The following is a 26,412-nucleotide window of genomic DNA, read 5'->3' as shown; positions in this document are numbered from 1 at the left end:
GGCACGTGTTCTGAGGGTCTGCTGCACCCCTCCCTACTGCTGAGCCCTCCTGGCCACCAGGTGAGAGCAGGCCCTTGTCTGCATGAGCAAGACACATGTACATGTTTGGACTGGTGCATCAGTAATGCTGCCATTCCTGAGAAAGGGAGATGCTTAAAAGTTCAGGACACAAAACTTTCTTAGAAAACCTACCAACAGGGCCAGGACAATAAGGTCCTCTTTCCCCACTCAGATATGGGCAGCAGGTAACCTGGATTATAACCTAGGTTCTGTTTCTGTCTTTCGAGAGGAAGTTGGGATGATGGTGGTGGTTCATAATAACAATCTGAACAGTAGAGCAAGTGTCATCCCCATTTTGCAGAAGGGGACACTGAGGCTCAGAAAGGTGCATTCACGTTCCTGGCAGGTCACCCAGCTGGTTTGTAGTAGAGCCGAGATTTGAACTCCAGTCTGTGGAACGCCAGGCCCAGGCACTGTGGGACTCTGTCCCTGAAGAAGACAGAGCCAGGCTGTGTTGGGGTTTGCATCTGTGTCTGACCCCCACCCCGACTGGACTGGGGGCCCTCAGTCTCTGCCATGATTCTGGCACATAGTAGGTGCCTGCTAGATGCCTGTGGAGAGATAACCAAGATCATATCTGGAGGGTTGAAAGCAGAGGGAAGGAGATGGAAGGGAGTCTTTGTGTAGAGGCTCTGCATGCCCAGGAAAGACCCTCTGATACTGTGATCTACCAGGAATATATATTTGGTCTTCATCTCTGGTCCTGGCACAGCACTGCTAAAACCCTGGGAATTTTCTTAGAAAGGAATCAAGGTGTTACTTGTTATGTTAATGAGGTGACTTTTGGAAATCCCCCAGGTCACCTAAACATGGGGCTGGTAGCCAGGTGGCCAGATCCTGTGATGAGAGGGTTGGAACTTTCTGCCTGACCTCAGGGAAGGGAGAGGGCTGGGAGTTGAATCTCCATGCACAGGAAACTCCACCTGTTAAACCATGTCCCCAGTTCAGGGGGTGGGGGTGGCTCTTGCTCTCACGCGGCTTGGTGGTGAGTGAAAGGGCAGCTGGGCCAAGGGATCACCCCTCGAGGCCATGGGACACCCTGGTGTGTGGCCCATGCTGCGTGGGGCCACCCTCATCGAGGGGGCTTCTGGGGCATCATGCCCCAGCCTGGCCCATCTCCACCTGAACTCACCTTGATCTCAATCTGCTCCTCCATCTCCTTGCTCTTCATGGCCGCATACTCCTTCTCCAGCCTGCAGAGAGAGGGGAGGGCCGATGTGCTCACTGTCCCACCCTCAGGGACCCCCTTACTGCCTGCACCCCGGATGCCCGCTACTGACCTCTTCATCTTCTTGGGGTTGTACTTGACCTGGTAAGCCTTGAGGATCAGCTTATCTGGACAGCTGTCGAACTGATGGGGGATCACCCTCTGGAAGTACTGTGGGGACATGGGTGGTCACTGACATGTGGGCCCTGACCACCTGGGACCACTCAAGTCCCTGGGAGATCCTGCTTCCCTGGAGGAGGGGCCTGGGCATGCCAGTAGTGTCAGCCAGAGCCCATTGGCCTGGGGCCTTACATGGCCTGGCCCCTGTGGGCGCTCCATCAGTGTATGTGGATCGAGCAAGCGAGTAATGAGAAGCAGGAATCGTGAGAAGGAGCTGCCTGTGGCCAGGACTTCTGTCTGCAGGAGAAGCAGGCTTCGGGAGCTCCTGAGGGGGAAGGCCAGGGTGGGGTCTGAGAAGAGGGGCCTTCATGGTAGGGGCAGGGGGAGCCATGCCACTGACCCAGGGCAGTGAAAAAAGATGGAAGAGGTTGAAGGATCAGGGTGGCAGGGAGGAAGCCGAAAGAAGGAGCCCTTGGGGGCCTGCCTGCTCGCCCAGGGCCCCTGGGGCCTCCACGCAGTTTAAGCGCACGCTGCTGGTGGACATAGCTTTCTGCAGCTTGGGACTGGGCTGGCTCTGCTCCACAGCCCAGCTGGCCCCCTCTGGCAGCTGCGGACAATGGGTGCCCGTGTTTGTGAACACAACTGTGGCCTTTGTGCATTCTTCCCCAAACCACCAGCTGGAGACCGCTGGGAGGGGGCAGGGGCCTGCATGAGGGGGACACAGTGGTGAGAAGCAGGCCAGCCTCTTCTCCGCAGGCAGGGCAGCTGGCCGGGGCAGGCAAGGGGAGGGTCAGCCCCAGACCCTCACTCCCTCCTGGGCCCTCGCCTGGCCTGGTTGCTGGGGCTGAAACCACACCCAAGGCCTCCAGGTGTGGCTAGTATTGCTATTTGTCACATTAGGCTCTAGGGGACCTGGAGCTGGGGGCAGGTGAAGAGGGGTGGACTTCCGGGCTTGGCATTCCTCTCTCCCTGCTGCCAGGCTGCTGGCCCCTGGCCCAAGTCTCGCAGAGCTGGCGGCTCCTCAGGCCACCCCCCCGCCGGGCCCTTCAGGGAGATCTTGGGGGGCAGAGATGATGGGAAAGGATCAGGGCACTCAGGAAGTCCAGGGTCTCCCCATCTTTCAGGAAGGGTTCACTTGCCCAGGTGCCCCTGCTGGGGGCAAACCCACCACCCTGGACCCCTGCCCACCTGGGACATCCCCTCCATGTCCAGCTGCATCAGCTCCGTCTGGTTCACCTGCAGCAGGGCGAGGCCCACCCGGAAGATGATCTCCAGGCCCTGCAAAGGCAGAGGAGGCAGTGCATCTCTGGTTCTGCTCTCCAGGGGGCCACTGAGCCCTCCCTGAGCCCTGGGATCATCTCCAGTGGGGACCTGAGCCACTCCATCCAGAGCGCCCAGGAGAGGAAGGGGTCCTCACCTCGTACATGAAGATGTCAAAGACACGGGTGGCGACAGGCAGTGGGAAGGTGGTGAGGAAGAGTGTGAGAAACCAGGACGAGGCATACATGGACGTGTGGAAGCTCTGGGAGCGGAAGTGTGTGTTCAGGTCCGGGAGCTGCTCCTGGGGTCAGGGAGGAGGCCAGGCACCATGAGGAGGGCGCTGGGCACAGCAGTCCACACCCTCAGGTTCCCTCTACCCGGAAGTACCTGCATCTTCAGGGAGCCTTCCTTGACTTGCCCTGGGCAGCCCTCCCACCACACTGTCCCTGGGTGGGGCAGAAGCACCCCAGAACTCTGAGCAGCATGAGGGGAGACACAGGCAGGGATAGCAGGCCCAGCTGCCAGGGAATCCTCACTACCACCCCCAACAATGCTTTGCGTTTTGTGCCCAGACATGCTTAAGGGATATTTTGACTGGCCTGAACTTTAGATGGCTGGAAAGTGACAGAAACTGGGGAAACTGAGGCTGCAGAAGATGTTAGGAGCCCCTGTTGGTCCTCCACAGGGAGAATGGACCCTTGGCTGTCCCCTGGCCTTCCCTGGGCCTCCTCCGGACTCAGGTGGCCAGCTACTTTGCCACGGGAGCTCTTGGCTCCTTCTCTGTGGCTCTGGGCCATCTGCTGGCTGGCATTTCTGGTCCCCTTGACCGACAGCACCTCATGGTCCTCCAGGCCTGAGGAGGGAGCTTTCACAACCAGACGCATCCTGCCTACTGGTGCAGAGCCACACAGCCCCACCTGCAACTGGCTTCTGGAGCAGGCCGGAGTGTGTGAGTGTGTGTGTGTGTACACCGGTGCTGTCTGCCAGCCAGGAGCGGGCCCTGCGGGGGCTGCTATTTATAAACAGGCGGCTGCAGCTCTCTAGTAATCAGCAAAGGCAGGCAGACAACACTTTCCCCCTTCCACTACACTGGGGAGCAGATATAAAGGGATGGTGTGGGGGTGTGTCTGAGGCAGGCCAACCCCTCCATCCTGGCCTGAATGACTCTGGGAACCCTGAGTTCTGAGAAGCCCCCACTGTAAAGACTGGCCCCTGAAGCATCCTTCAGGCAGTGCTCCAGGGCCCTTTGGGGAGTAGGACCCCTTTCTGCCCTGGTGCGTCTGGGTGGGTTCTCAGGCCTGGAATTTTCAGTCGAAGAGACTCCCTGGGAGGGCCAAGGTCAGCACCCGTGAGTGTGGCTGGCAGGGTATGGGGGGGTGGAGTGGGTAGGCATGACCACCTGGGCCTGCTCACCTGTAACATGTATTCAAACTGGTAGATGCAGAGCCCCAGCTCGGCCATGCTGGGCTTGAAGAGCTCCCGTAGGCGGTACTCCTGCATCAGCCGCACGAACACACAGAAGGCCTCCTCCTCAGGCATCTGGGGGCAGGGGTTGTCTGTGAGTGGGGGTGGCATGGGAGGGGATGCCCGCTGCTCTTCTCCTGACTTTGCTTGTTTCTGCTCCGTTTACTTTGACTGAACACAGACGGTGCTGGGCTGCCTGGACCCCCACAGCAAACCTCCGGTCAATACTGTCCCCGTTTCACTGATGGGAAGCGTCTAGAGGCCGAAGTCGCGAGCCCAAGGCCGCCTGGCAAGAAATGGTGGAGCTGGGACTTGAACCCCAGAGCCCATGGTGGAGGCAGCCTCTCATCCAGTCCCCACCATTCTCCCCTCCTGAGCCTGCCGGAGCCTCCACAGGAAACCCCCAGTCCCATAAACACCACACTGGCCGAACCAAGTCCCCTGCCTGGGTTCCCCATCTGACCCTGGCAGGTGACCGAGCGGGATGGGATAGTGGCGAGGACCAGCGGCCAGCCTTCTGTGCTTGGTTGGGAGACTGTCGGAGGTCACAGGTGGGCGGGGGGAGGCTCTGACCCCAGGCCTACACTGATGGAGGGAACACTTGCTTCTGTCCACCTCCAAGGGACTGACAGAGCGGGCTGGGCTGACCCAGGCCACCTACCTGCATGAGCAGCAGGCCCACGATGAAGGCGCTGCCCTGGCAGTAGCCCACCTCCCGGTCCACCAGCGAGTAGGCCTGCACGAGAACACACGGGAGTCAGGGTGGGGTCCCACTGGGCCAGCGACCACGGAGCATCTCTCCAGGGCCAGGGCTCACCTTCATGACATTGAAGAGGACCTCCTGGCCTAGGCTGTCCTGGCCCTTGAAGAACTCGTGCTCTGGGTAGGTGCGGGCGATGTCCCTGCGGATGAGCTTCTCGCAGGGGGACGACATCTTGAGCAGCTCTGAGTACTGGTTCTTAACCGGCATGTCTGTGGCACTGCACAGGAGCTGCCAGACGATGGCCCGGAAGTGGTGTGGGATGCCCTTGCGGATCAGCTCCTGGAGAACGGTCAGAGGGGGAGCAGAAGACCGGGTTGGATCCGGTCCCAGAGTGGCCTCCCCAGGGCCGCCCAGCGGGGCCTTGGAGATGGGGCCTGTCCACGCCTCCCCGGAGGCCCAGAGAGCTTGGCTAAGCCACCTCATGGCACAGAGTGCCACAGTGCTCTAGCCTGTCAGGGAGCACACAGGTAGGAAGCAGGCGGGGGTGTCTGGGACGCCAGCCCCGCCCACTCTCCCTCCTCTCCTCCCTCCACCTGGCACACCTCCAGCCCTGGACCTTGCCCGCCCCCAGCCACCAACCAGCCAGCCCCGGCCCCACAGTCCCCCCACCTTCAGCAGCTTCTCCTTCCGGCGTCGCCACTCCTCCCACTCGTTGGCGATCCGGCCCCACAGAATCCACGTGTCCTCCTCCAGGTGGCTCAGGTTGGAGGAGGCTGAGGAGCTGGACACCAGCGAGGAGCCGCTGTTCCGCCGGGAGCCATTCATGGAGCGCATGGACTTGGAGTCGGCCTCCAGTAGCCTAGGCAGGCAGGCAGGGGGTGGGGGGTGGCTGCAGGTACTTCCAGCCCCAGCCCCTGGACCCCAGAGAGCCCGGCCCCTCCTCCCTGGGGTCCCAGATTGGGTCTTAGTTGTTCTTCCTGCATGGCACTTGCTGTGTGACCTTGGCCGGTGCCCTAACCTCTCTGAGCTCTGGTTTTGATCCTGGGTCCCTGGAGAGGCTGCCATGCATGTGTCCCACTTTGTGCCCTGGGCTGAGAAGCTTGGGGATCAGTTCATTTAGTCCTGAGGGGCAGGCTTTGTTAAGATGTGTTTACAGATGAGGTACAGAGAGGGTGAGTGGCTGGCTGGGGGCCCCTGGCTCACAAGAGGCTGCATTAACCAGCTGTTTCTGATGCTCTAACATCTGGGGCCTCCCTGACTCTGGAGGGACAGCCCCTCCCAGGCCTAGCAGATCCGCAGAAATGGTTACAGACTCGCTTGTCAGTGCACCTATCATATGCAAACCAACCAATCCAGAGTCCACAAAACCAACCACCTCTGTTAGGTGCTAGCACTCAGGGCCACTGTCCTCTGCCTTAATTACCCAGGGCCGGATACTAGACTAACAGGCCCAGACCCTGTGCCCCAGCTTGCTGAAGTTACTCAGACTAGCCAGTCCTAACCCTGATTACACTGCCTCACCACTCCTGGTGGAAACCACAATAAAGGCTCTCACCCACATTTTTCTTACTCCCTCTGCCTCCTGACTGGTCCTGGCGCTTCCCCGGGTGGCCCCGCAGGGTGCATGGTGCACTGTGCCCCTCTTCTTGGAATCTATGAGTAACAAACTTTTTTTTTTTTGGCCTCACCACATGGCATGCAGGATCTTAGTTCCCCAACCAGGGATTGAACCCATGCCCCTTGCAGTGGAAGCTCAGCGTTCTAAATGCTGACCAAGGAAGTCCCCAGACTTCCTGGGGTCATCTCCTGATCTGCTGGCCTCGACTTACTGGCGTAATAATAAAATCCACACTTTAAAACGGGGGCTGAGCCAGAGAAGAAGGTTGGGAAGGGCCAGTTCCAGAGTCAGAAGCTTTACTCTTTCCTTCAACAAAGGCTTGAAAGTGCAGGCAGGGCTCACTGGGCCCTGATCCCATGATCTCCTCACCTGAATGGGAGAATGTCTGTTGGGAGGTGATGGCAAATGCCCTTGCCTAGCCTCTGCAGGAGCGTTGCTTGGCCTAGGGCTCTAGGTGCAGGGGGCACCCAGGAGCTTCCGTTTGGGGCCCAGGCTGTACCCTGGGGCCCCACCTGGTCCCCCAGGGCCCAACTCACCGGTTCTGCTCTTCAAGCTTGGCCAGCAGCTCCAACTCATCGGGGCTGAGGTTCTCGGAGTCAGAGGTGGGGGAGCAGGTTGGGGCTGACAGGGCCTCCTGGGATGAGGAGTCGGGGCTCAGAGTGGGGCTCGCCATGGTGGTCAGGCTCCTCAGCTGTGAGCAGGGTCAGGTCACAGCACTGTCTGGGGACCAGAGACACGTGTGGTCGGCACTGGGAGGGGTGCCTGCCCTATCCTGCTGGCTCTGGACCAGTGAGGCTGCTGCTCACCTGAGACATCTCCTCACCCCAGGCTTCCCACCTCAGGTCTGTTTACTTGGTCACCCTTTGTCCCCAGGCACCCCAGTCCAGTTGCTGGCTCCTCCTGCTCCGGGTGCTGGCTACTAGGCTCCCCACTTTTATGGTCCAGATGCCAGCAAGGAGTCAGGAGGGCCACGGCCAGGGCCTGTGCTATTCTGCTCTCCCTGGGCATGGACACCAACTCCCAGCGGACACCCCTGAGTCTTCAGCAGGGCCAGGGGCCAAGGCTGCTCGTTACTCAGGGCCCCTGCCAGGACCTGCAGACGTCCCTGCTCTGGTGCCTGTTCTAGTCAGCCTTGGTCCCTGTCCCCAGCTGTGGTCTGACCTGAGAGCCTTGCCTCAGCATCCGACCTGCCCTGTCTCATCAACCAGAGTGGGCTGCTGGCACAGCCAGAAAGCAATTATTCTCTACTGTTAATTGTCTGGTGCTGCCAATGGCCGGAAGAGCCAACTCCTCCCGGGCTGGGAAGCCAGGGGCACATCCAAATGCTGGGAATCTGTGCTCTGGCGGGTGCAGAGCGAGAGGCACAGGCTCTGGTTGGTGTCCTGATCTTGGCCTGCCATGTGCCGGGTTGGTGCTGGCCCATCTCTGCTGTTCTGCCTGTGGAGGGTCTGATCCCACCCTCCTGGGAGCTTCAGGGACACTGGCATCTCCCCTCTGCCAGACCCAGGAGAGGTGGCTCAGCACTATGCCAAAAACAGAGGCTCTGGACTCAAATGGACCAGCATCTGAAGTGAGGCTCCCTTGGACCCCAGTGGAGGTTCGGACAGCTCAACCACAGAGGGGCTCTTGGCCAGTTTCTGGAGAAGGGGCATCTTGTCCCCTAGGTGGCAGCAAGACAGTGACAGGACAAAAACATACCTGCCTAACACCCTCAGGTCACTGGGCACCTTCCCACAGCCCAAGTGCAGCCCCCTACCAACACTCGCAAGCCCACAGGTCAGTGGGAATTGGCCCTGGCCATGCACTTGAGTCTAGTCTCCTTTCCCAGGGCTGTCATGGGGTGGGAGGGGGACACCATTTTTCTTTCACCTCGTGGGGGTGCCCAGAACTCTCACCCCAGGACTCTGTGGCTCCCCAGGGAATTGGTTCTCCCTCGGGCGCCCGAGGGCCCCCTGAGTTGGGTGGGCACCGAGGGCTCTAGCTTTAGCGAGCGATAGAAACTTGAGGTGATGGCTCCCCTCAGAACCGGAAGAACTTTTCCTCCCATTGCCCGGCCCAGGGACCACCTGCCTTGAAGACCAAGCCACACACACCTCCAAGCCAGGAGCTGATCATTCCTGAGAGAGGGACCGTGGGGGCCGCTTGGGGCTTCCCACAGAGTCAAAGTCTGTTGCTGCGGGACAGAGATGGGCTGCGGACAACAAGTGCTGACTTGGAAGGCTCTCTGTGGGCAGGCAGAGGCAGGAAGGCTGTGTGGGTTTCCTGATATCAGGACTGGGGTGGGAGAGGAGAGGTGGGGAGAAGGATCAAAGTCTGGAAGCACAGCTGGATTTGAAGAGTCATGTGGGGCTCAGGGACAAAGGCCACATGTGGCTCGGGCTGGGGCCCACTGTTTCCCTGCTGCGCCGAGGGGAACCCTAATCTCAGAAGTGCATTGCCTTTCCCCACCCCACTACCCTACACCCTGGCCTGAAAAGAGCCCAGTGGTTCAGCTCTGGGTTTCTGATGAAAAGAAACAACTCGGGCCATATGCTCGCAGAGTTTGCTCAGATACTTATCACATATTAATGTGTATTTCACACAAGAAATAAACCTGATCCCATACCCAGGGCTGAAATGTGCAGTCTGAGAGGCGGGATCTTCCAATCCCACTTTCTCTTGACTCACCCCCAACTCTCTAAATACTGTGCAGCCTGGAAGCTGATGAATGCACATTACTTCACACTCACACATTCACATTTACCCACACCTCACACCCCACACACTCAGATGCATTCCCACTCATAAACCATCTCACACATCAATACACGGATATACTAATACACAGTCTTGCATGCTCATGCACACATGCTCTGATACACACACACACAATCACACACCTACACACTCAGATACACATTCATACACTATCTTACACCCACACACCCCTTTGCCCACATGCGCACACATATACACTCACACACACCCTTCCTGCACTGACCAAGGCTCCCCGTGCCTGAATCCAGTAGACAGGAATGGACACGGGCTCTCTGCCCTCCGAGCTCTGTGAGCAGGCCTGTCTCCCACCCCCCTCTATTCTGAGCGCCTGGACTCTTACTGACTCAGCCTCTCCTCCCCTGGCACTTACTGGGTGTTGTCTGAGGGCCTGCACTGTCCTAGAGAGGGGATGTGGAGTGGAACCAGGTGAATGAGCCCCCACTTCCTCGGGGCATACAGCCGTCCCACCCTTTGCTGGCTGGGCACAGAGACAAGCAGGTCCCCTCGAGTGCTGAGGAGCCACTAGCCTCTGAGATCCACACAGACCCTCCAGGTCTGGGGTCCCAGCCTCTCAACAGCTTCAACTTCAATGCCCTTTGTTTCTGCTCCACTGTGGCCACCCAAAGCAGGATCCTGGCCTAAACAGTGGGCGGTGGGCCACCTAACACAGCCTCTGTTGGCACCACTACCCTCCATGCCCCCAAACGCTGGCTGCATGGAGGAGAGGGAGGAGACTGCTGGTGAGCTGGGGCCGGGGGCAGGGTGGGGCTGGTACAGAGAGGTCCAGACGCCAGGGTCCCTCTACCTCTCTTTTCTCCTCCTTTGCAGGAGCATTTGGACACTGACAACCATGCTTCTTCCTCCTGGTAAATTTTTTTTCCTGTTAATATAATTTTTTTCCCATGCCATATGACTTGTGGGATCTTAGTTCCCTGACCAGGGATGGAACTAGGAGCTTGGAGTCTTAACCACTGGGCCACCAGGGAAATCCCCTACACTTCCTCCTTCTCAAAGTCCACTCCCATATAGTTTTGAGACACTGGGCTCCTTGGCCTCCTGGGACTCCTCCTCTGCCTCAGCCCAGCAAGAGGCCCCTTCTTCCACAGGCCTCGCCTTGGCCCTTATCCCTTCAGGCCCTTGGTGGCGTTGCTTTCAGGACTTAAATGAACAGAAAGGCTTGTCTGTGATTGTGACACCCGTGCCCCCAGCTTTTCCCTTCTTTTTCCTCACCTCACTGAGGTGAGGACTGAAGATTGCTGGGCAAAGAGAGGCACAGCCCCTGCCCACCCAGAGCATGTGGAACAGGGAGGAGAAGAGACTCAGAAATGATCACCCAAACTTACTATGACTGATTGAAAGAAACCCATGGAATAAAAGATGAGGCGCAGTGGAAATTGAAAGACTCTCTCTCCTTGGAAGGAAAGCTATGACAAACCTAGACAGCATACTGAAAAGCAAAGATATCATATTGCCCACAAAGGTGCACATAGTCAAAGCTATGGTTTTTCCAGTAGTCGTGGATGGATGTCAGAGTTGGACCATTATGAAGGCTGAGCGGTGAACTGATGCTTTCAAATTGTGGTGCTGGAAGACTCTTGAGAGTCCCTTGGACTGTAAGGAGATCAAACCAGTCAATCCTAAAGGAAATCAACCCTGAATATTTATTGGAAGGACTGATGCTGAAGCTGAAGCTCGAATACTTTGGCCACCTGATGCAAAGAGTCGACTCACTGGAAAAGACCCTGATGCTGGGAAAGACTGAAGGCAGGAGGAGGAGAGGGTGACAGAGGATGAGATGGTTGGATGGCATCACCGACTCAACGGACATGAGTTTGAGCAGACTCTGGGAGACAGTGAAAGACCGGGGAGCCTAGCGTGCTGCACTCCTTGGGGCAGCAAAGATTAGGACACGATTTAGCGACTGAACAACATAAGTGGAAAACAGTCTGGCAGTTCTTCAGAAAGGTGGATAGTTACCAATATGGGACTTGCTTCGAGGTCCAGTGGCTAAGCAGGGGACTGGGGTTTGGTCCCTATTTGGGGAACTAGATCCCACATGCTGCAACTAAAGATCCTTTATGATGCAACTAAGGACCACCCAGTGCAGTCAAATAAATAAATAGGCTCTCTCTTAAAAAAAAAAAAGTGTTACCAATATGACCCACCAATTCCAGTTCTAGGAATTCTACCCAAGAGAACAGAAAACATACATCCACATGAAAACCTGTATACGGTTGTTCATAGCAGCTTGATTCACAATAGCCAGAAAGTGGAAACAACCCAAATGATGAATGGATAAGTGAAATGTGGTCTGTCCATATGACGGAATAGTATTCAGCCATAAAAAGGAACAGACTTTTTGTGGTGAACTCTTTCCTGGTAAATCCTCCCACCCCACCACCCCCAGTATGCGGGCTCACTTTTCTCCCCTCTCTCCGAAAATATCTAACCCTACACCCCAGCCCAACACACACTTTTTGGTGCTTTTCTGGCAGCTCTGGGTCTTTGTTGTGGCACATGAGTTTCTCTAGTTGAGGCTTGCAGGCTCGGTAGTTGCAGCACACGGGCTTACCTGCTCCACGGCATGTGGGATCTTAGTTCCCCCACCAGGGATCGAACCCACATCCCCTGCACTGGGAGGCAGATTCTTAACCACTGGAGTACCAGGGAAGTCCCCCAAGACACATTCTACAGCAATTCTTTGTATATCCACCTGCCTGCCCTACTGGGTCATGAACATACTGGGGGCAAAGGCCTGTCTTCTTAATGTTTTAATCCAAGCCTATAAGGCAGCATCTGGCCGTTAGCAGGTTCTCAATCAATGTCTTTGCTGGATGAATGAAGAGAAAAGTCCCTGTGCCACTCGGCCAGGTGATCAAGGTCAACAGGATTAGTGAGTGATAAGTCACATGGAGAGCATGTGCCCTTAATATGCTGACATGAGAAGGGCCCTTCATCTCTGTCTTCCTCCCCAAGACTATGAGAAAATCATGTGACCAATCCAGATTAAGAGATGCTTTAGAGCATTCCTGACTAGTCCTCCTCAAGTGTCAAAGTCATCAAAGACAAGGAAAGCCTAAGAAAGCTGTCCCAGATAAGAGAAGTTTCAGGAGATGTGATGACAAAATGTCCTGTGGGATCCAGGATATGGTCCTAAGACAGAAAAAGGGAAAAGCTAAGGAAATCTGAATAAAATATGGACTTTAGTCAATCGTGTGTGCCCAGTCTTGTCTGACTCTTTGCGACTCCATGGACTGCAGCCCGCCAGGCTCCTCTGCCCATTTTTCAGGCAAGAACACTAGAGTGGGTTGCCAGCTTCCTACTCCAGGGAAACTTCTGGGCCCAGGGAAAGAACCTGCATTTCTTGAATCTCCTGCATTTGCAGGTGAATTCTTTACCATGTTACCATCTAGTTAATTACAATGTATCAATATTGGTCCAACAACAGGAGAAGACTCTACACATGGACATCACCAGATGGCCAATACTGAAATCAGATTGATTATATTCTTTGCAGCCAAAGATGGAAAAGCTCTATACAAGTCAGCAAAAACAAGACCGGAAGCTGACTGTGGCACAGATCATGAACTCCTTACTGCCAAATTCAGACTTAAATTAAAGAAAGTAGGGAAAACCACGAGACCATCCAGGTATGACCTAAAGCAAATCCCTTACAATTATACAGTGGAAGTAAGACACAGATTTAAGGGACTAGATCTGATGGAGTGCCTGATGAACTATGGACGGAGGTTCGTGACATTGTACAGGAGACAGGGATCAAGACCATCCCCAAGAAAAAGAAATGCAAAAAAGAAAAATGGCTGCCTGAGGAGGCCTTACAAATAGCTATGAAAAGACGAGAAGCCAAAAGCAAAGGAGAAAAGGAAAGATATACCCATTTGAATGCAGAGTTCCAAAGAATACGAGGAGAGATAAGAAAGCCTTCATCAGTGATCAGTGCAAAGAGATAGAGGAAAACAATAGAATGGGAAAGACTAGAGATCTCTTCAAGAAAATTAGAGATACCAAGGGAACATTTCATGCAAAGATGGGGACAATAAAGGACAGAAATGGTACAGACCTAACAGAAGCAGAAGATATTAAGAAGAGGAGGCAAGAATACACAGAAGAACTGTACAAAAAAGATCTTCACGACCCAGATAATCATGATGGTGTGATCACTCACTCAGAGCCAGACATCCTGGAATGTGAGGTCAAGTGGGCCTGAGGAAGCGTCACTACGAACAAAGCTAGTGGAGGTGATGGAATTCCAGTTAAGCTATTTTAAATCCTGAAAGATGACACTGTGAAAGTGCTGCATTCAATATGCCAGCAAATTTGGAAAACTCAGCAGTGGCCACAGGACTGGAAAAGGTCAGTTTTCATTCCAATCCCAAAGAAAGGCAATGCCAAAGAATGCCCAAACTACCGCACAATTGGGCTTCCCTGGTGGCTCAGACGTTAAAGCGTCTGCGTCCAATGTGGGAGACCCGGGTTCGATCCCTGGGTTGGGAAGATCCCCTGGAGAAGGAAATGGCAACCCACTCCAGTATTCTTGCCTGGAGAATCCCATGGATGGAGGAGCCTGGTAGGCTACAGTCCATGGGGTTGCAAAGAGTCAGACACGACTGAGTGACTTCACCTTTCACCTTTCACATCACAATTGCACTCATCTCACACGCTAGTAAAGTGATGCCCAAAATTCTCCAAGCCAGGCTTCAGCAATACATGAACCGTGCACTTCCAGATGTTCAAGTTCGTTTTAGAAAAGGCAGAGGAACCAGAGATCAAATTGCCAACATCTGCTGGATCATCAAAAAAGCAAGAGAGTTCCAGAAAAACATCTATTTCTGCTTTATTGACTATGCCAAAGCCTTTGATTGTGTGGATCACAATAAACTGTGGAAAATTCTGAAAGAGATGAGAATACCAGACCACCTGACCTGCCTCTTGAGAAATCTGTATGTAGGTCAGGAAGCAACAGTTAGAACTGGACATGGAACAACAGACTGGTTCCAGATATGAAAAGGAGTACATCAAGCCTGTATATTGTCACCTTGCTTATTTAACTTATATGCAGAGTACATCATGAGAAATGCTGGGCTGGATGAAGCACAAGCTGGAATCAAGATTGCCAGGAGAAATAGCAATAACCTCAAATATGCAGATGACACCACCCTTATGGCAGAAAGTGAAGAACTAAAGAGCCTCTTGATAAAAGTGAAAGAGTGAAAAAGTTGTTTTAAAGCTCAACATTCAGAAAACTAAAATCATGGCATCTGGTCCCATCACTTCATGGCAAATAGATGAGGAAACAGTGGCTGACTTTATTTTTTGGGGCTCCAAAATCACTGTAGATGGTGACTGCAGCCATGAAATTAAAAGATGCTTACTCCTTGGAAGGAAAGTTATGACCAACCTAGACAGCGTATTAAAAAGCAGAGACATTACTTTGCCAACAAAGGTCTGTCTAGTCAAAGCTATGGTTTTTCCAGCAGTCATATATGGATGTGAGAGTTGGACTATAAAGAAAGCTGAGTACCGAAGAATTGATGCTTTTGAACTGTGGTGTTGGAAAAGACTTTTGAGAGTCCCTTGGACTGCAAGGAGGTCCAACCAGTCTATTCTAAAGGAGATCAGTCCTGAGTGTTCATTGGAAGGACTGATGTTGAAGCTGAAACTCCAATACTTTGGCCACCTGATGCGAAGAGCTGACTCATTTGAAAAGACCCTGATGCTGGGAAAGATTGAGGGCAGGAGGAGAGGGGGACGACAGAGGAGGAGATGGTTGGATGGTATCACAGACGCGATTGAGATGAGTTTGAGTGGACTCCGGGAGTTGGTGATGGACAGGGAGGCCTGGAGTGCTGTGGTCCATGGGGTCGCGAAGAGTTGGACATGACTGAGCGACCGAACTGAACTGAATACTGGTCCATATATTCATTAGAACAAACATACCAGGTAAGGTTACTAAGGGGGAAGAAGCTGGGTGTGGGTGTGGGGTCTGTGTGAGCGCTTTGTGCTCTCTTAATTTCTCTGTAAACCTAAAACTGTTTTGAAAACTAAGTCTGCTTTATTTTAAAATTTTATTATTTTTTGATTGCACCATGAGGCATGTGGGATCTTAGTTTCCAGACTAGGGATACAACTAGTGCCTCCTATAGTGGAATTGTAGAGTCTTAACCACTGGACCAACCAGGGAAGTCACTAAAGCCTATTTGAAAATTTTTTAAAAAAAGAGAAAGATTCTGTACCAGGGTAGACAGAAAAGTACAGGACAGTGGTAACAAGGGAGAGGTCCCCTTGTGGGTAGTGCCACTCACAGGGTCTCCAGATGAGGCGGTAGGGAAAGGATTTACACTTGGAATTTCTTTTTTAAAATACTGAGTGACTCAAGCGTTGTTTTTTTTTTTTGATCACTTCATTTTGTTCTTTCACGCCACACCACATGGCTTGAGGGATCTTAGTTCCCTGACCAGGGATCGAACCTGAGCCCTCAGCACTGGAAGCATGGAGTCGTAACCACTGGACCACCAGAGAATTCCCTGCACTTGGATTTCTGACTCTAGAGTCTTAATCCCAAGCTAATCCGCTGAGCTGCCACTCTCTCTGCATACTTTAGAAATAACTCACATGAAACGTGGAGTGCAGTGGGCACTCTGTAAATGAGCTACTCTTTTTCACCAGGGAGAGTGAGGGTGTGTGCTCCATCATTCTGAGGCAGGAAGAAAGACCCCATGGTTCCTTTAATTTTGTTTCCCTACCTGCTCTGCCTCTGCCCCCCGTCCCCAACCCCAGCCTTTTTGGCACCAGAGACTGATTTCATGGAAGACAGTGTTTCCATGGGCCAGGGGTTCAGGGGGATGGTTTCAAGATGACTCAAGCACAGTACACGTACATGCACTTTATTTCTAATCTAATGCTGCCACTGATCTGACAGGGAGTACTGGTCCCTGGCCTGCAAGTCCCCTGCTCTACCTCTAACGATTATAGGGACATAGAATCATTTCTGAACCTGAAGTCTTCAAAGATACCTGACCCCATCTACCCAACTGACGGACTGTCAGGTGGGGCACACAGACCACACTGACTCTGATGTCTTGGGCTCTTTCCCTTGGCAATGGGGTGAGCATCTGATGGGCGAGCTGCCCCTTGGGTAACAAGGACAGCTGCTGGAATCCAAGTGGTCACTGCTGGTCCTCCTCTCATCCCCAGTTCTAGCCTCTCTTCTGTACCACACAGAATGTTCCCATGTCCATGTACCTCCCACCCCGGTCATGTGTGTAGATAACTGATCCCAGGTCTCCTGGTCTCCAAGGAGGACTTCGGGGCCAGAAGCCCGGGTTCAAATCCCTCTTCTCCCAGTTTCTTGCTTTCTGATCTGGGTATGATGCACTTTATGCCAATTTCCTCATCTGAAAACATGGCTGATGATAGTACCGACTTCACAGGTTTTGTTGGGAGGAATGTACAAGCTAAAACCTGTCAAGTGCCTAGGAGGGGAACTGGCCTGTAATAGTCTCCTGGATGAAAAGTTCCATGAGGGCAGGGGCTGACTTGCCCACTACTGGATCCCCAGCATCCAGTGTACCATCAGGCATCTGACATTTGTGGACTGAAGAAACAAACTTCCCCTCCTCAGCAGGCCCATCCCTTCCATGGTGTCTCTGTTTAAGTGTTAAATGCAGTAAAACTATAATCACCTTTATTAGTAGTAACAGTAGCAGCAGTAAACAACCTCAGGCTAAAATCTGAGGGGCAGATTTTATTATGACCATTGGAATCTCTTCTGACCTAAAAAAACCCCAGAACTTTACTATCCTTCATGTCAGCAGCTGATACTTCCTGCCACTGTCACAAGTTCCTTCCTGGCAAATCCTTCATTTCTCCATATTTCAGTGTCCCTGAGGATGACAAAGAAAACAATTTAAAGCCCCCAGAAGCCCTCCAGGGACAGGTGAGTAAGAGAAATGGCATCCTGTACAGCTCTTGGCTCTTCAAGTCAAGATGGTAGCTTTCCTGCTGTGAAGGCTGGCTAGGCTTGGGGCTGAGGTGGGGTGCATCTACCCTGTCCTTGGGGGCTCTCCAAGTAGATGGACACAACCTCTTTCTGCAGAAGAGATCCAGGCCCTCTTGCAGAAGTGGGTGAGTAGGGAGGATGCTCAGCTCCTGAAACCAACTAAGTGTTTACTGAACATCTTCTGCATGCCCTGTTCTCACCTTGGACTCAGCCATGAACAGACATGCGCCTTGCCCTTGTGGGACCTGTGGACTGGAAAACAGCCGCCAATGAAACAATCTCATGGAGACATCCCTGGAGGTCCGGTGGTTAAGACTCTACGTTTCCAATGCAGAGGGCACGGGTTTGATCCCTGGTTGGGGAACTAAGTTCCCACATGCTGCATGGCACAGCCGAAAGATTAAAGAAAAAGAAAAGAAACGATCTCACCAACACATCATGATGAGAAATGAAATAGAAGTGCAGGTGAACTGTGCCAGTGAGGCCCTTGAGATCTCCCTGGAGGGCCCAATCTCTTCCTTGGCCCTGGCGGTCAGCTCTCCTAACTCACCTCCCCCTTGCCCTGTGTTCGGCTTCTAGAGCATGCGTGCTGCAGACATCTCTGGGCAGGGTAGGGTTGACTGCTGTTCCAAGTTCAGTTCCAAATACTGACCTCTTTGACCAGGGAGGGTCCCCCAGTATGTGCCCCGTGGACTGCATGCAGGACATGAAGGTGTATAGGATGAAACCCACCCAGGAGACGCACTTCCCTGTACTCGCCACGCTCGCTCCTGCTGCCCAGGCCTTGGTCCAAGCGTTCGGGCTGCCTGAATGCCCTTCCCAGCCACGCCTGCCTGGAGAGCCAGAGAGCTCCTCTCCCAACTCATACGTCATCCCTGCTCCCCCTTCCCTGATGCCTCTGGGATGCGCCGGGCCCTTCCCTCTGCTCCCAGCACATGCCATCCATTAATCTGTCTCCTGTTCCCACACGGGATGTGGTGGTCAGGGCAGGGGCTGGAATGCCACTTCTTCCAGGTGGTTTGGGGGGATTAAGTGAGATGATATGTAAATGGGGCTGGCACCAGGCATGGCACATGGCATGGCCTGATTGGCATGACCTACTGGTTTCAGCTCTGGCCTCCTGAAATGGAGAGGGGCTTTAGACACAGGGCATGGGCCACACCTGACATTCCTTCATACCCTAACCCCTGACTCAATTCCCAGTTCATTGCTGGGGGCCTCACCTGGAACAACCAACCAGCACCTGTATTCTGCATGGGGAAACTGAGATCAGGATCCTCTGTGCCCCCTGTACCGTACATCAACAGCACAGACACAAAGACCTGCCCCGGACCCCCAGACCAGGGTAAAAGGGCACCAGATGTCGCTCACCAGCCCTCCTTGGGAGCCTTCTCGTTTTTTCCTGAGGAGCTCACAGTCTGTCCTGGGAGCCTCCTGACCTCAGTGCATTAGCACAAAGTCTCCCCTTCCCTAGGGAGGCTGTGGAGTTTGCTTCCTGTGTACCTTGTGACCTTCAGCAGTCTCCCCTTCTCTCCTCCCTTCAGCACGTGGACAGAACAAACCTCGCTCTGTCCCATATCAGAGGGCTCCATGGGGTGTGGGCATCGCCAGCCAGTGGACCCCCGACTGCCCTCTGTCCTTCTGGGAGGTCCCTGTGTGACCACAAATCCCATAACAGACTCTCAGCCCTGAGCATAGCCCAGCCATGGAAGAACAGCCGCTACTCACCAAGGCATCAGCGAATTGCAACCAGGGGACTGAGAAGGCCAGTGACTCTACTAGCGACCACAGACCCCATGGACCCCTCTTTCACATGGTGCCCAGGGGGACACTCAGGGACACATCCTAATCTCGCTGGCTCCCCTGAAGTCCCAGGTCTTGGTCGTGGGATTTCTCTCCCCATTTTCCAGATGGGTAAGTCAAGGCCTCAAGCCAAGATGCACTTTTCCCCAGAGCCACCCAGAAACCACCGGTGAATGTCCACAGAGAAGCTGAGCTTATTTCTCTGGGGTTTTCCAGGTAGGCTCAGGTCAGATGGAGACAGCAGGCAGCACTGGACTGATCCAGACTCCCCTTGGGGGGGACCTGGGGCTCCTCCTCAACCTTGTGGTCCTGGACACGCTGTCTCCCCAGTTCTCTGATCTGGCCCCCTCTGTGACTTGCCCCTTCCCTGTGCCAGGGCCGGACCACCTGCAGGCAACTGCTGAAGCCTAGGGGAACCCACAGGTTGGACACGAGGGGTGGGCTGTGGGTCAGCCAGCCAGGGCCGGCTGGGCAGAAAGAGCCAGAACACCTAGAAAGACATGTGGACACAGGTCACCCAGCTCCATCCCAGTCAGGCCAAGGTGGGGAAAAAAAAACAAAAACAAAAACCAAGCCGATTCCTCACTCGTGTTCCACCCGAGCCTCTTCAGCACATTTTTCCCTTCTGAAAATATTCCTTAACAAAGAGCTGCCTGCTTCTGGCAGGCCCAAACCCAGCCCCACCGGGTCCCAAATGCCAGGGTGGGTGGAAGCTGTTTCATTTTCTCATGACACACTGGCCATGGGGGAAGGAGCTCCCGGGCCAGTCATGGGCGGCATCTGGGGAGCTGCTGCCATCTGAGGCCAGCAGACTTCAGGACTGGGGCCAGGGGCAGCCGGCACCCCCACCCTATGCCATGGGTGGCATCAATCAGGGGGAAGGCACTGGGTCTTTGGTGGAGACTGGTGTAGGGGAGAGACAGAGGAAGCATCCTTCCCTTTGAAGGGGGAGAGATGGATGAATGGGGAGAGATGGATGAATGGGAAGAGGTCTGGGACAGGTGTCCACAGGGATGCTGGGAGATTCTGGGTCACTCTGCCACCTGCAAGGCTCCAGTGAGGGTACCGGTTCAGGCAGGCTGTTGTGGACGGAAATGCTGGCCATCTGGGGCAGGGCAGGCAGCTGACATCGGAGTCTCTGCCTGAGCTGGGAGCTGGTGGCGGCTTCCAGGAGGACTTGGGCAGGTGAAAACCAAGGAGGAGTGCTAAAGTGCTGAGGAGTTGTGTGTGTGTGTGTGCATGCGCATGTGTGTATGGGAGGCAAGTGTGTGTGTGTGTGCGTGTGCATGCACATGTGTGTGTGCGTGGGAGACAAGTGTGTGTGTGTGCGCACACGTGCATGCACACGTGTGTGTGTATGGGAGGCAAGTGTGTGGTGTGTGTGTGTGTGTGTGTGTGTGTGTGTGTGTATGGGAGGCAAGTTGGGGGGTTCCCAACTGCCTGGGTCTGTGCTGGAGGTCTTAAGTGTTTCTGTGTGTGATGGGGATCCAAGAGTCAGACTCTGTGTGTGTGTGTTTGTGTGAAGGGCTCCTGAATGTCTGTGTATGAGGGGTCCAGGCCGTCTATCACACCCACCCTGGGCCCCTCATACTCATATCAGTATGAGCTGTTGAGGATTCATAGCTTTTGCTCTGTTAGCTCTCAGGTGTGTGTGTGTCTGTGCAAGTGAGTGGGGCCCTCAGAGCGGTGGGTGTCCCTGGTTGGGGAGGGGGTTCAGACTATCTGTTGGGCTGTTCCAAGCATGAAGTGAGGGTGGATTTTCAGGAGCAGGGATTGAGAGGAATCAGGTTCAGGGGTGTGTGTGTGGAGGATCCCAGGAGTGGTTTTCGGGGGTGCCCTTGGGCATGGGGCTTCTGGGAGTGGGAGATGGGCCAGCAGGCTGAGGTGAGGCTTGTGGGCAGGAATCCAGATTTACAGAGGCTGAGGAGGGGTCAGACTGGAGAGGTATGGCTCTAAGGCTGGTATCTTTGGGGGTGGGGGCAGGTCTGGGCCCAGGGATGGGATATGAAGTGAGAAGAGGGACGGCGTGACCAGGGGTCTACAGACGAAAGGAGTCTTGGGGGATCCGGAGAGAGGGAGGGCGGGGGTCCTGGGCTTGCGGCGGGGTAGGGGGCGTTTGTAGGGGGCGGGTCAGTGGGGTGGTGACTGGGGGAGCCCTGAAGGGCCTGGAAAGGGGTCCTGAGGATCAGTAAAGAGGGTAAGCGGGGGTCACGGGCCTGAGGGGGGCTCCCGGGAAGGGCGCTGTGTGGGGGAGGAGGGCACCTGGAAGGGTCCTGGGAGGGGACCAGAGGGGTCGGGAAGCTCCAGGAACGAGGATGTGCAGGGGCCAGGGCCCGAGGTTGACGGCCAGTGTCCGTGCTGGGAGTGCCGAGGGCTCCCGGGGCGGGTTCCGGGGCAAGGGGCCCGGAGTCCCGGTCTTGCCCGGCCCCCGTGGGCCGCAACGCGGAGCCGCGGGCCTGAGAAGGCGCCCGGGAGGCCCGGCCCGTGCCGCCTACCTACCTGTGAAGAGCGCGCCATCGCCATGCCAAGTCTCGCCGTCCCGGGCCGCGCCGCCGGATCCCCGCCGTGTCGCTCGCCCCGCAGCCCCGGCCCGGCCCGGCCCCCTCAGCCGCCCCCCGGGACCGCGGTCGCCGCCGGCTCCGCCGCTGCCATTTCACCCGCTGACAGGAGCCGCTGCCCCGCCCCCGAGGCCCAGTCAGCCAATTCACCGCCCCCAGCCGCTCTGGCTCCGCCCACTGTCAAGGAGTGATGGCGTGTTTGGCCAATCCTTGGTCATATCGTAAGGCGGGCCCTGGCTACGGCCAGAAGGTTGCCGCCTTTAAGGAGAGAAGCGAATTGAAGTTAGGGAAGCAGTGAAGGACGGGTAGTTTTGCCTATCGAAATGTGGCACCCTGTTGATCAACATTTGGCATGACCAATAGCGAGGAGAGAGGGGTGTGTCTCTGAGGAAAGACTGCGTCCCTGAGGAACCGCAGACAGAGGAGGGCGAGCGTTTGGCACTAAGCCCCGCCCAGAGCCGGGCTTTTTGCCCAGTAATGAGACGTCCTGGGACGTCTATTATTATCTGTCCCTCAAACCTCGGCCATGGCAACTGTTGGGCCGCTATAAAGAAAATTGACATCTAGCGAGCCAATGACACTGAAGAAGGGCGGTGAAGTAACGCTTTCTGGCCAATGAGATTGCGACATTGTTGAGCAGTTGCCCTCCCGGGCGGTGGGACTTCGGGCGTGAATGAAATAGGGGAGGGGCTGAGAGGGGCGTGGCCTAGATCAGCCCTGGGACAGGGGCTGAGCAGGTAGAGGCTAAAGGGTTGGGTCTGAGAAGGGGCGTTATCAGAAGTCCCTGCAGCTGAGGGACAGCATCTTCACACTGCCCTATTTGTGTTGGGGGCGGGGCTTTGGGGGGTTGGGGTGTCACACCGGGGACTCAGGCCCTCCTCTAGTCTAGGCCAGGTTAAATATCTTCTCTTAAGTGTCTAATGTTCCTCCATCAAACTCTGAGCATGCCGTTATCACTGCTTACACGCCCCCAACACCTCTTAGACCCACGGGGGCAGGGTGGGAGTGATGCAGGGCCTAGGTCAGGTTTCCTCCCGTGGTCCTCAGCATTGCTGAGTAGGGGCCCGGCACATAGGACTGTTTATAAAATATTTGATAAATGAATGAATGGCGGGCCCAAGATGATTAACAGGGAAGGGAAGGGAAGGGTGGAAGGATCATTCAGGCTGGGGAGTTACTGATAGGGGGCAAGACTTAGCAAAAAGGACACGCTTACACCCCAAGATGCAGGGAAGGGTCCTGGAGGGGCTGGGGCAGGGAAGAAGGACCCTGTCACAGAAGATAGGGTGACATCGTCAGCTCAGAATGGAGCTGAAAATGGAAAGAGACAGAAATGGGAACGGGAAGCCTGGGACTCAAGATGGGCCATGTCAGGACCTACTGAGGTCTGAGATCTCAGTCTTCTAAATAGTAGGTAGGAGGTTCCTTCTGGTTTGGGGAGCAGTGAACGACATCAGGCCACACTCCCTGCCCCTGTCATTTGTCTCTGCCTCAGTCTACACTCTGTCTAATCTACATTTTGCTTGCCTTCTCTCTCTTTGTCTCTGTCTCCACTCTGAGTCTGTCTACACCCTCTCGCCACTGTCTGTACTCCCTCAGTGGATGTCTTCTCTCTCCCCCTCTCTCTTACTATCTATTGTACATTGCATCTATTAAAATTCTGGAACTGTTCAGAAAAGCTTTGAAGCATATTTCTAAAAACTCAATGGTAAAAATAATTATAATGAATTCCTTCTCCACATGCCCATATTTCCCCATACTTCTTCTTTTTTTTTTTTAAAGAACACATCTTTGATTCCCTGGCAGTCCAATGGTTGCGACTCTGTGCTTTCACTGCCAAGGGCCTGGGATTTGAGTCCAGATTGAGGAACTAAGATCCTGCATGCCACATGGCCAGAAAAGCATATCTTTGCCTTCCCTCTCCTTTTGGGGAGGAGGATCTTATTGCCTGGGCCAGGGTTGAAGCCATGCTCCTTGAAGTGGAAGGGTGGAGCCTTAACCATTGGACCACCTGGGAAGTCTCTATTTGCTCCCTTCGTTTAAAATTTATGTGCTAGACGTTTCATAGTCCTGACATAGTCACAAGGTGGCCTTGTATTTGCAGAGTATGAAGCTGAAGTGAACCTCATGGACATTGTCCATTGATTCCTAGCAGACTTAAGAGGTGGGGGGAGGATCCCTGTGGACATAGATATGGGATGTGCTCAGTTGCTCAGTTGTGTCCGACTCTTTGCAATCCCATGGGCTGTAACCTACCAGGCTCCTCTGTCCGTGGGATTCTTCAGGCAAGAATGCTGGAGTGGGTTGCCATTTCCTCCTCCAGGGGATCTTTCCAAGTCAGGGATGGAACCTGCATCTCCTGCATTGGCAGGTGGATTCTTTACCACTGTGCCCCCTGGGAAGCACTAGGTGAGCCCTAGAGATGGAACACATGGTCTCGAGTCAGGAGGGCAAGAGTAATACCCAGGATGTGGTGAGGGCCATGTGACCACCAAGGGATAATTTCTGAGTTGGCTGCCCATTGCTCCCCAGTCTGGAGGAGTGAGGACAAATCTTGGGGTTCACCCCCAGAAAAGAACAGTTTAGTGTGACCTACAACTTTCAAGGAACAAAATACCTGGACTGTTATGAGAGGTTGGGAGACAGGGGTCTGCAGAGACACAAACCTGGGTGGGGTCCAGAGAAGCCCAGAAAGACGTAAGGACTGGATCGTTTCTGGGAATTTGCCTAGGAGATAATTGGTGTCTGGTGTCTGGGGAATAAAATTAAATGCCAGAAAGATGCCCAGGGCTTTTGACCTTCTCTTGCTCACCCTGCCATGCTCACACAAAGGATGGTTTTATTCTGGGGACACTTTGATTCCATTTTTAAAAGCTCAGTGAGAAAAAAAATCCAACACGTTTCTGTTGGAAAAGATTTTGAATCCTAAGCTGCATCTAGCCAACTAGATTCCTGGATAACTTTGCTTTTATTCAGTGCACTTAAACTGTCCCCAATTTTTTTTTCAGTGTTTACTTTTATTTGATTGAAATCATTTTTATCAGGAACATTTTTTCCATGTGATCTTTGCAGTAAACATTTGATTCATTGGGTTCTTTTTGTCCAATTTTTTTTTTCTTTTACCAACTGTCAAGTCTCTCTCTGTGATTTTTTTCAGTAGTGGGGGAGGTGGTTATCATTTCTTCAGAGTCAAATTTTGCATCTTTCAACTGATTAAATTACTTTTCTCTCAGTATTTAGAGGATAAGAAGTTTTAGCACAAAATTTTTTTTGAGATTAAGATTTTTAACTCAAAATTTGTTTGTTGTGATATTGATCACCGTGGGCTCAGACTTGATACTTTGTCTTGTAAAGAGCAGACAGGGGGATAATACATATAGCTCCTCCTATGAAGAAGTGGAGTCTGTTTTCCCATCGCTTGAATCTGAGCTGGTTTTGTCACTTGTTCTGACCAACAGAATACATCAGAGGTGATGTTGGGCTAGTTAGTTCTGAGCCTAGAACTTAAGAGACATGGCAGCTTCTTCTTCTTTTTTGAGAATATTTGATTGTGGTAAAATACATGTAACCTAACATTTGCCATTTAAAATGTACAATCCAGTGGCATTCGGTGCATTCACAATGCTGCGCAATCATTACTACCTACTTCCAAAACTTTTTCATCATTCCCATGTAGAAACTCCGTCCCTATTTAGAAACTCCCCATTACCCACCCCCTACCCTGCCCAGACCCTGGTAACCTCTGTTTCACTTTCTGTCGCTATGAATTTATTCTAGGCACTTCACGTAAGTGGAATCATACAATATTTGTCCTTTTGTGTCTGGTTTGTTTCCATTAGCAAATATTTGCAGGTTCATTCATGTTGTGTTAGAACTTCTTTCCTTTTTATTAAAAGTTAGGTCATATTCTGATGTTTGCATAAACTGTATTTTGCTTATCCACTCATCAGTGAATGGACACTTGGGTTGTTTCCACCTTTTGGCTACTGTGAATAATGCTGCTATGAACACAGGTGTACAAGTGTCTATTTCAGTCCCTGCTTTCAATTATTTTGATATATACCCAGGAGTAGACTCTTGAGTGTCCCTTGGACTGCAAGGCAATCAAACCAGTCAATCCTAAAGGAAATCAATCCTGAATGTTCATTTGAAGGACGGACACTGAAGCTAAAGCTCCAATACTTTGGCCACCTGATGCAAAGAGCTGACTGATTAGAAAAGACCCTGATGTTAGGAAAAATTGAGGGCAGAAGGAGAAGGGGACAACAGAGGACAAGATGGTTGGATGGCATCACCGACTCAATGGACGTGAGTTTGAGCAAACTCTGGGAGACGGTGAAGGACAGGGAAGCCTGGTGTGCTGCAGTCCATGGGGTTGTAACTGAGTGATTGAACAACAGGAGTGAAATTGCTGGACCATATGATAATTCTATGTTTAACTTTTTGAGGAGCAACCTAAGTGTTTTCTACAGTGGCTGCACCATTTTAAATTCCAAGCAGCAAAGCCTGAGGGTTTCAATTTCTCTACCTTCTTACCAATATTTATTATTATTTTTTAAAATTATAGTTATTCTAGTAGGTGTGAATTGTTATCTCATTGTGGCTTTGACTTGCACTTACCTAATGACAAATAATATTGAGTATCTTTTTATGTGCTTATTGGCCATATGTACATCATCTTGGGGTTAATGTCTATTCAAGTCTTTTGCCCATTTTTAAACTGAATTGTATGTTTTTGTTGTTATTGAGGTGTGGATTTTCTTTATATGTTCTGGATATCAAGTCCTTATCAGATATATGATTTACAAATATTTTTCTCTCACTCAGTAGGTTGTTTTCACC

At 53.1% G+C, this 26,412-nt stretch overlaps 1 protein-coding gene across 4 annotated transcripts in view; it reads right to left on the bottom strand.

The window, feature by feature from the left end:
• The window catches only part of EVI5L (ecotropic viral integration site 5 like), a 32,460-nt gene extending 10,845 nt beyond the window's left edge, over window positions 1-21,615 (bottom strand). For all 4 annotated transcript variants that reach the window (XM_052644372.1, XM_052644374.1, XM_052644375.1 and 1 more), the window contains exons 1-10: window positions 21,512-21,615; window positions 6,969-7,152; window positions 5,484-5,673; window positions 4,929-5,153; window positions 4,773-4,847; window positions 4,061-4,186; window positions 2,805-2,948; window positions 2,576-2,665; window positions 1,341-1,438; window positions 1,193-1,253 (exon numbers count right to left, since the gene is read on the bottom strand). In XM_052644372.1, coding sequence (XP_052500332.1) covers window positions 1,193-1,253; window positions 1,341-1,438; window positions 2,576-2,665; window positions 2,805-2,948; window positions 4,061-4,186; window positions 4,773-4,847; window positions 4,929-5,153; window positions 5,484-5,673; window positions 6,969-7,105 — 1,146 coding nt within the window. In that variant the 5' untranslated portion in view covers window positions 7,106-7,152; window positions 21,512-21,615. The remainder of the gene's footprint in view (window positions 1-1,192; window positions 1,254-1,340; window positions 1,439-2,575; window positions 2,666-2,804; window positions 2,949-4,060; window positions 4,187-4,772; window positions 4,848-4,928; window positions 5,154-5,483; window positions 5,674-6,968; window positions 7,153-21,511) is intronic.
• Window positions 21,616-26,412: the final 4,797 nt, after the last annotated feature.

The sequence above is a fragment of the Budorcas taxicolor genome, chromosome 7 (genome assembly GCF_023091745.1).
Source record: "Budorcas taxicolor isolate Tak-1 chromosome 7, Takin1.1, whole genome shotgun sequence".
Lineage (NCBI taxonomy): Eukaryota > Metazoa > Chordata > Mammalia > Artiodactyla > Bovidae > Budorcas > Budorcas taxicolor.
The sequence above is the reverse complement of the archived record's forward strand: the minus strand, read 5'-3'. Positions and strand labels throughout refer to the sequence as shown.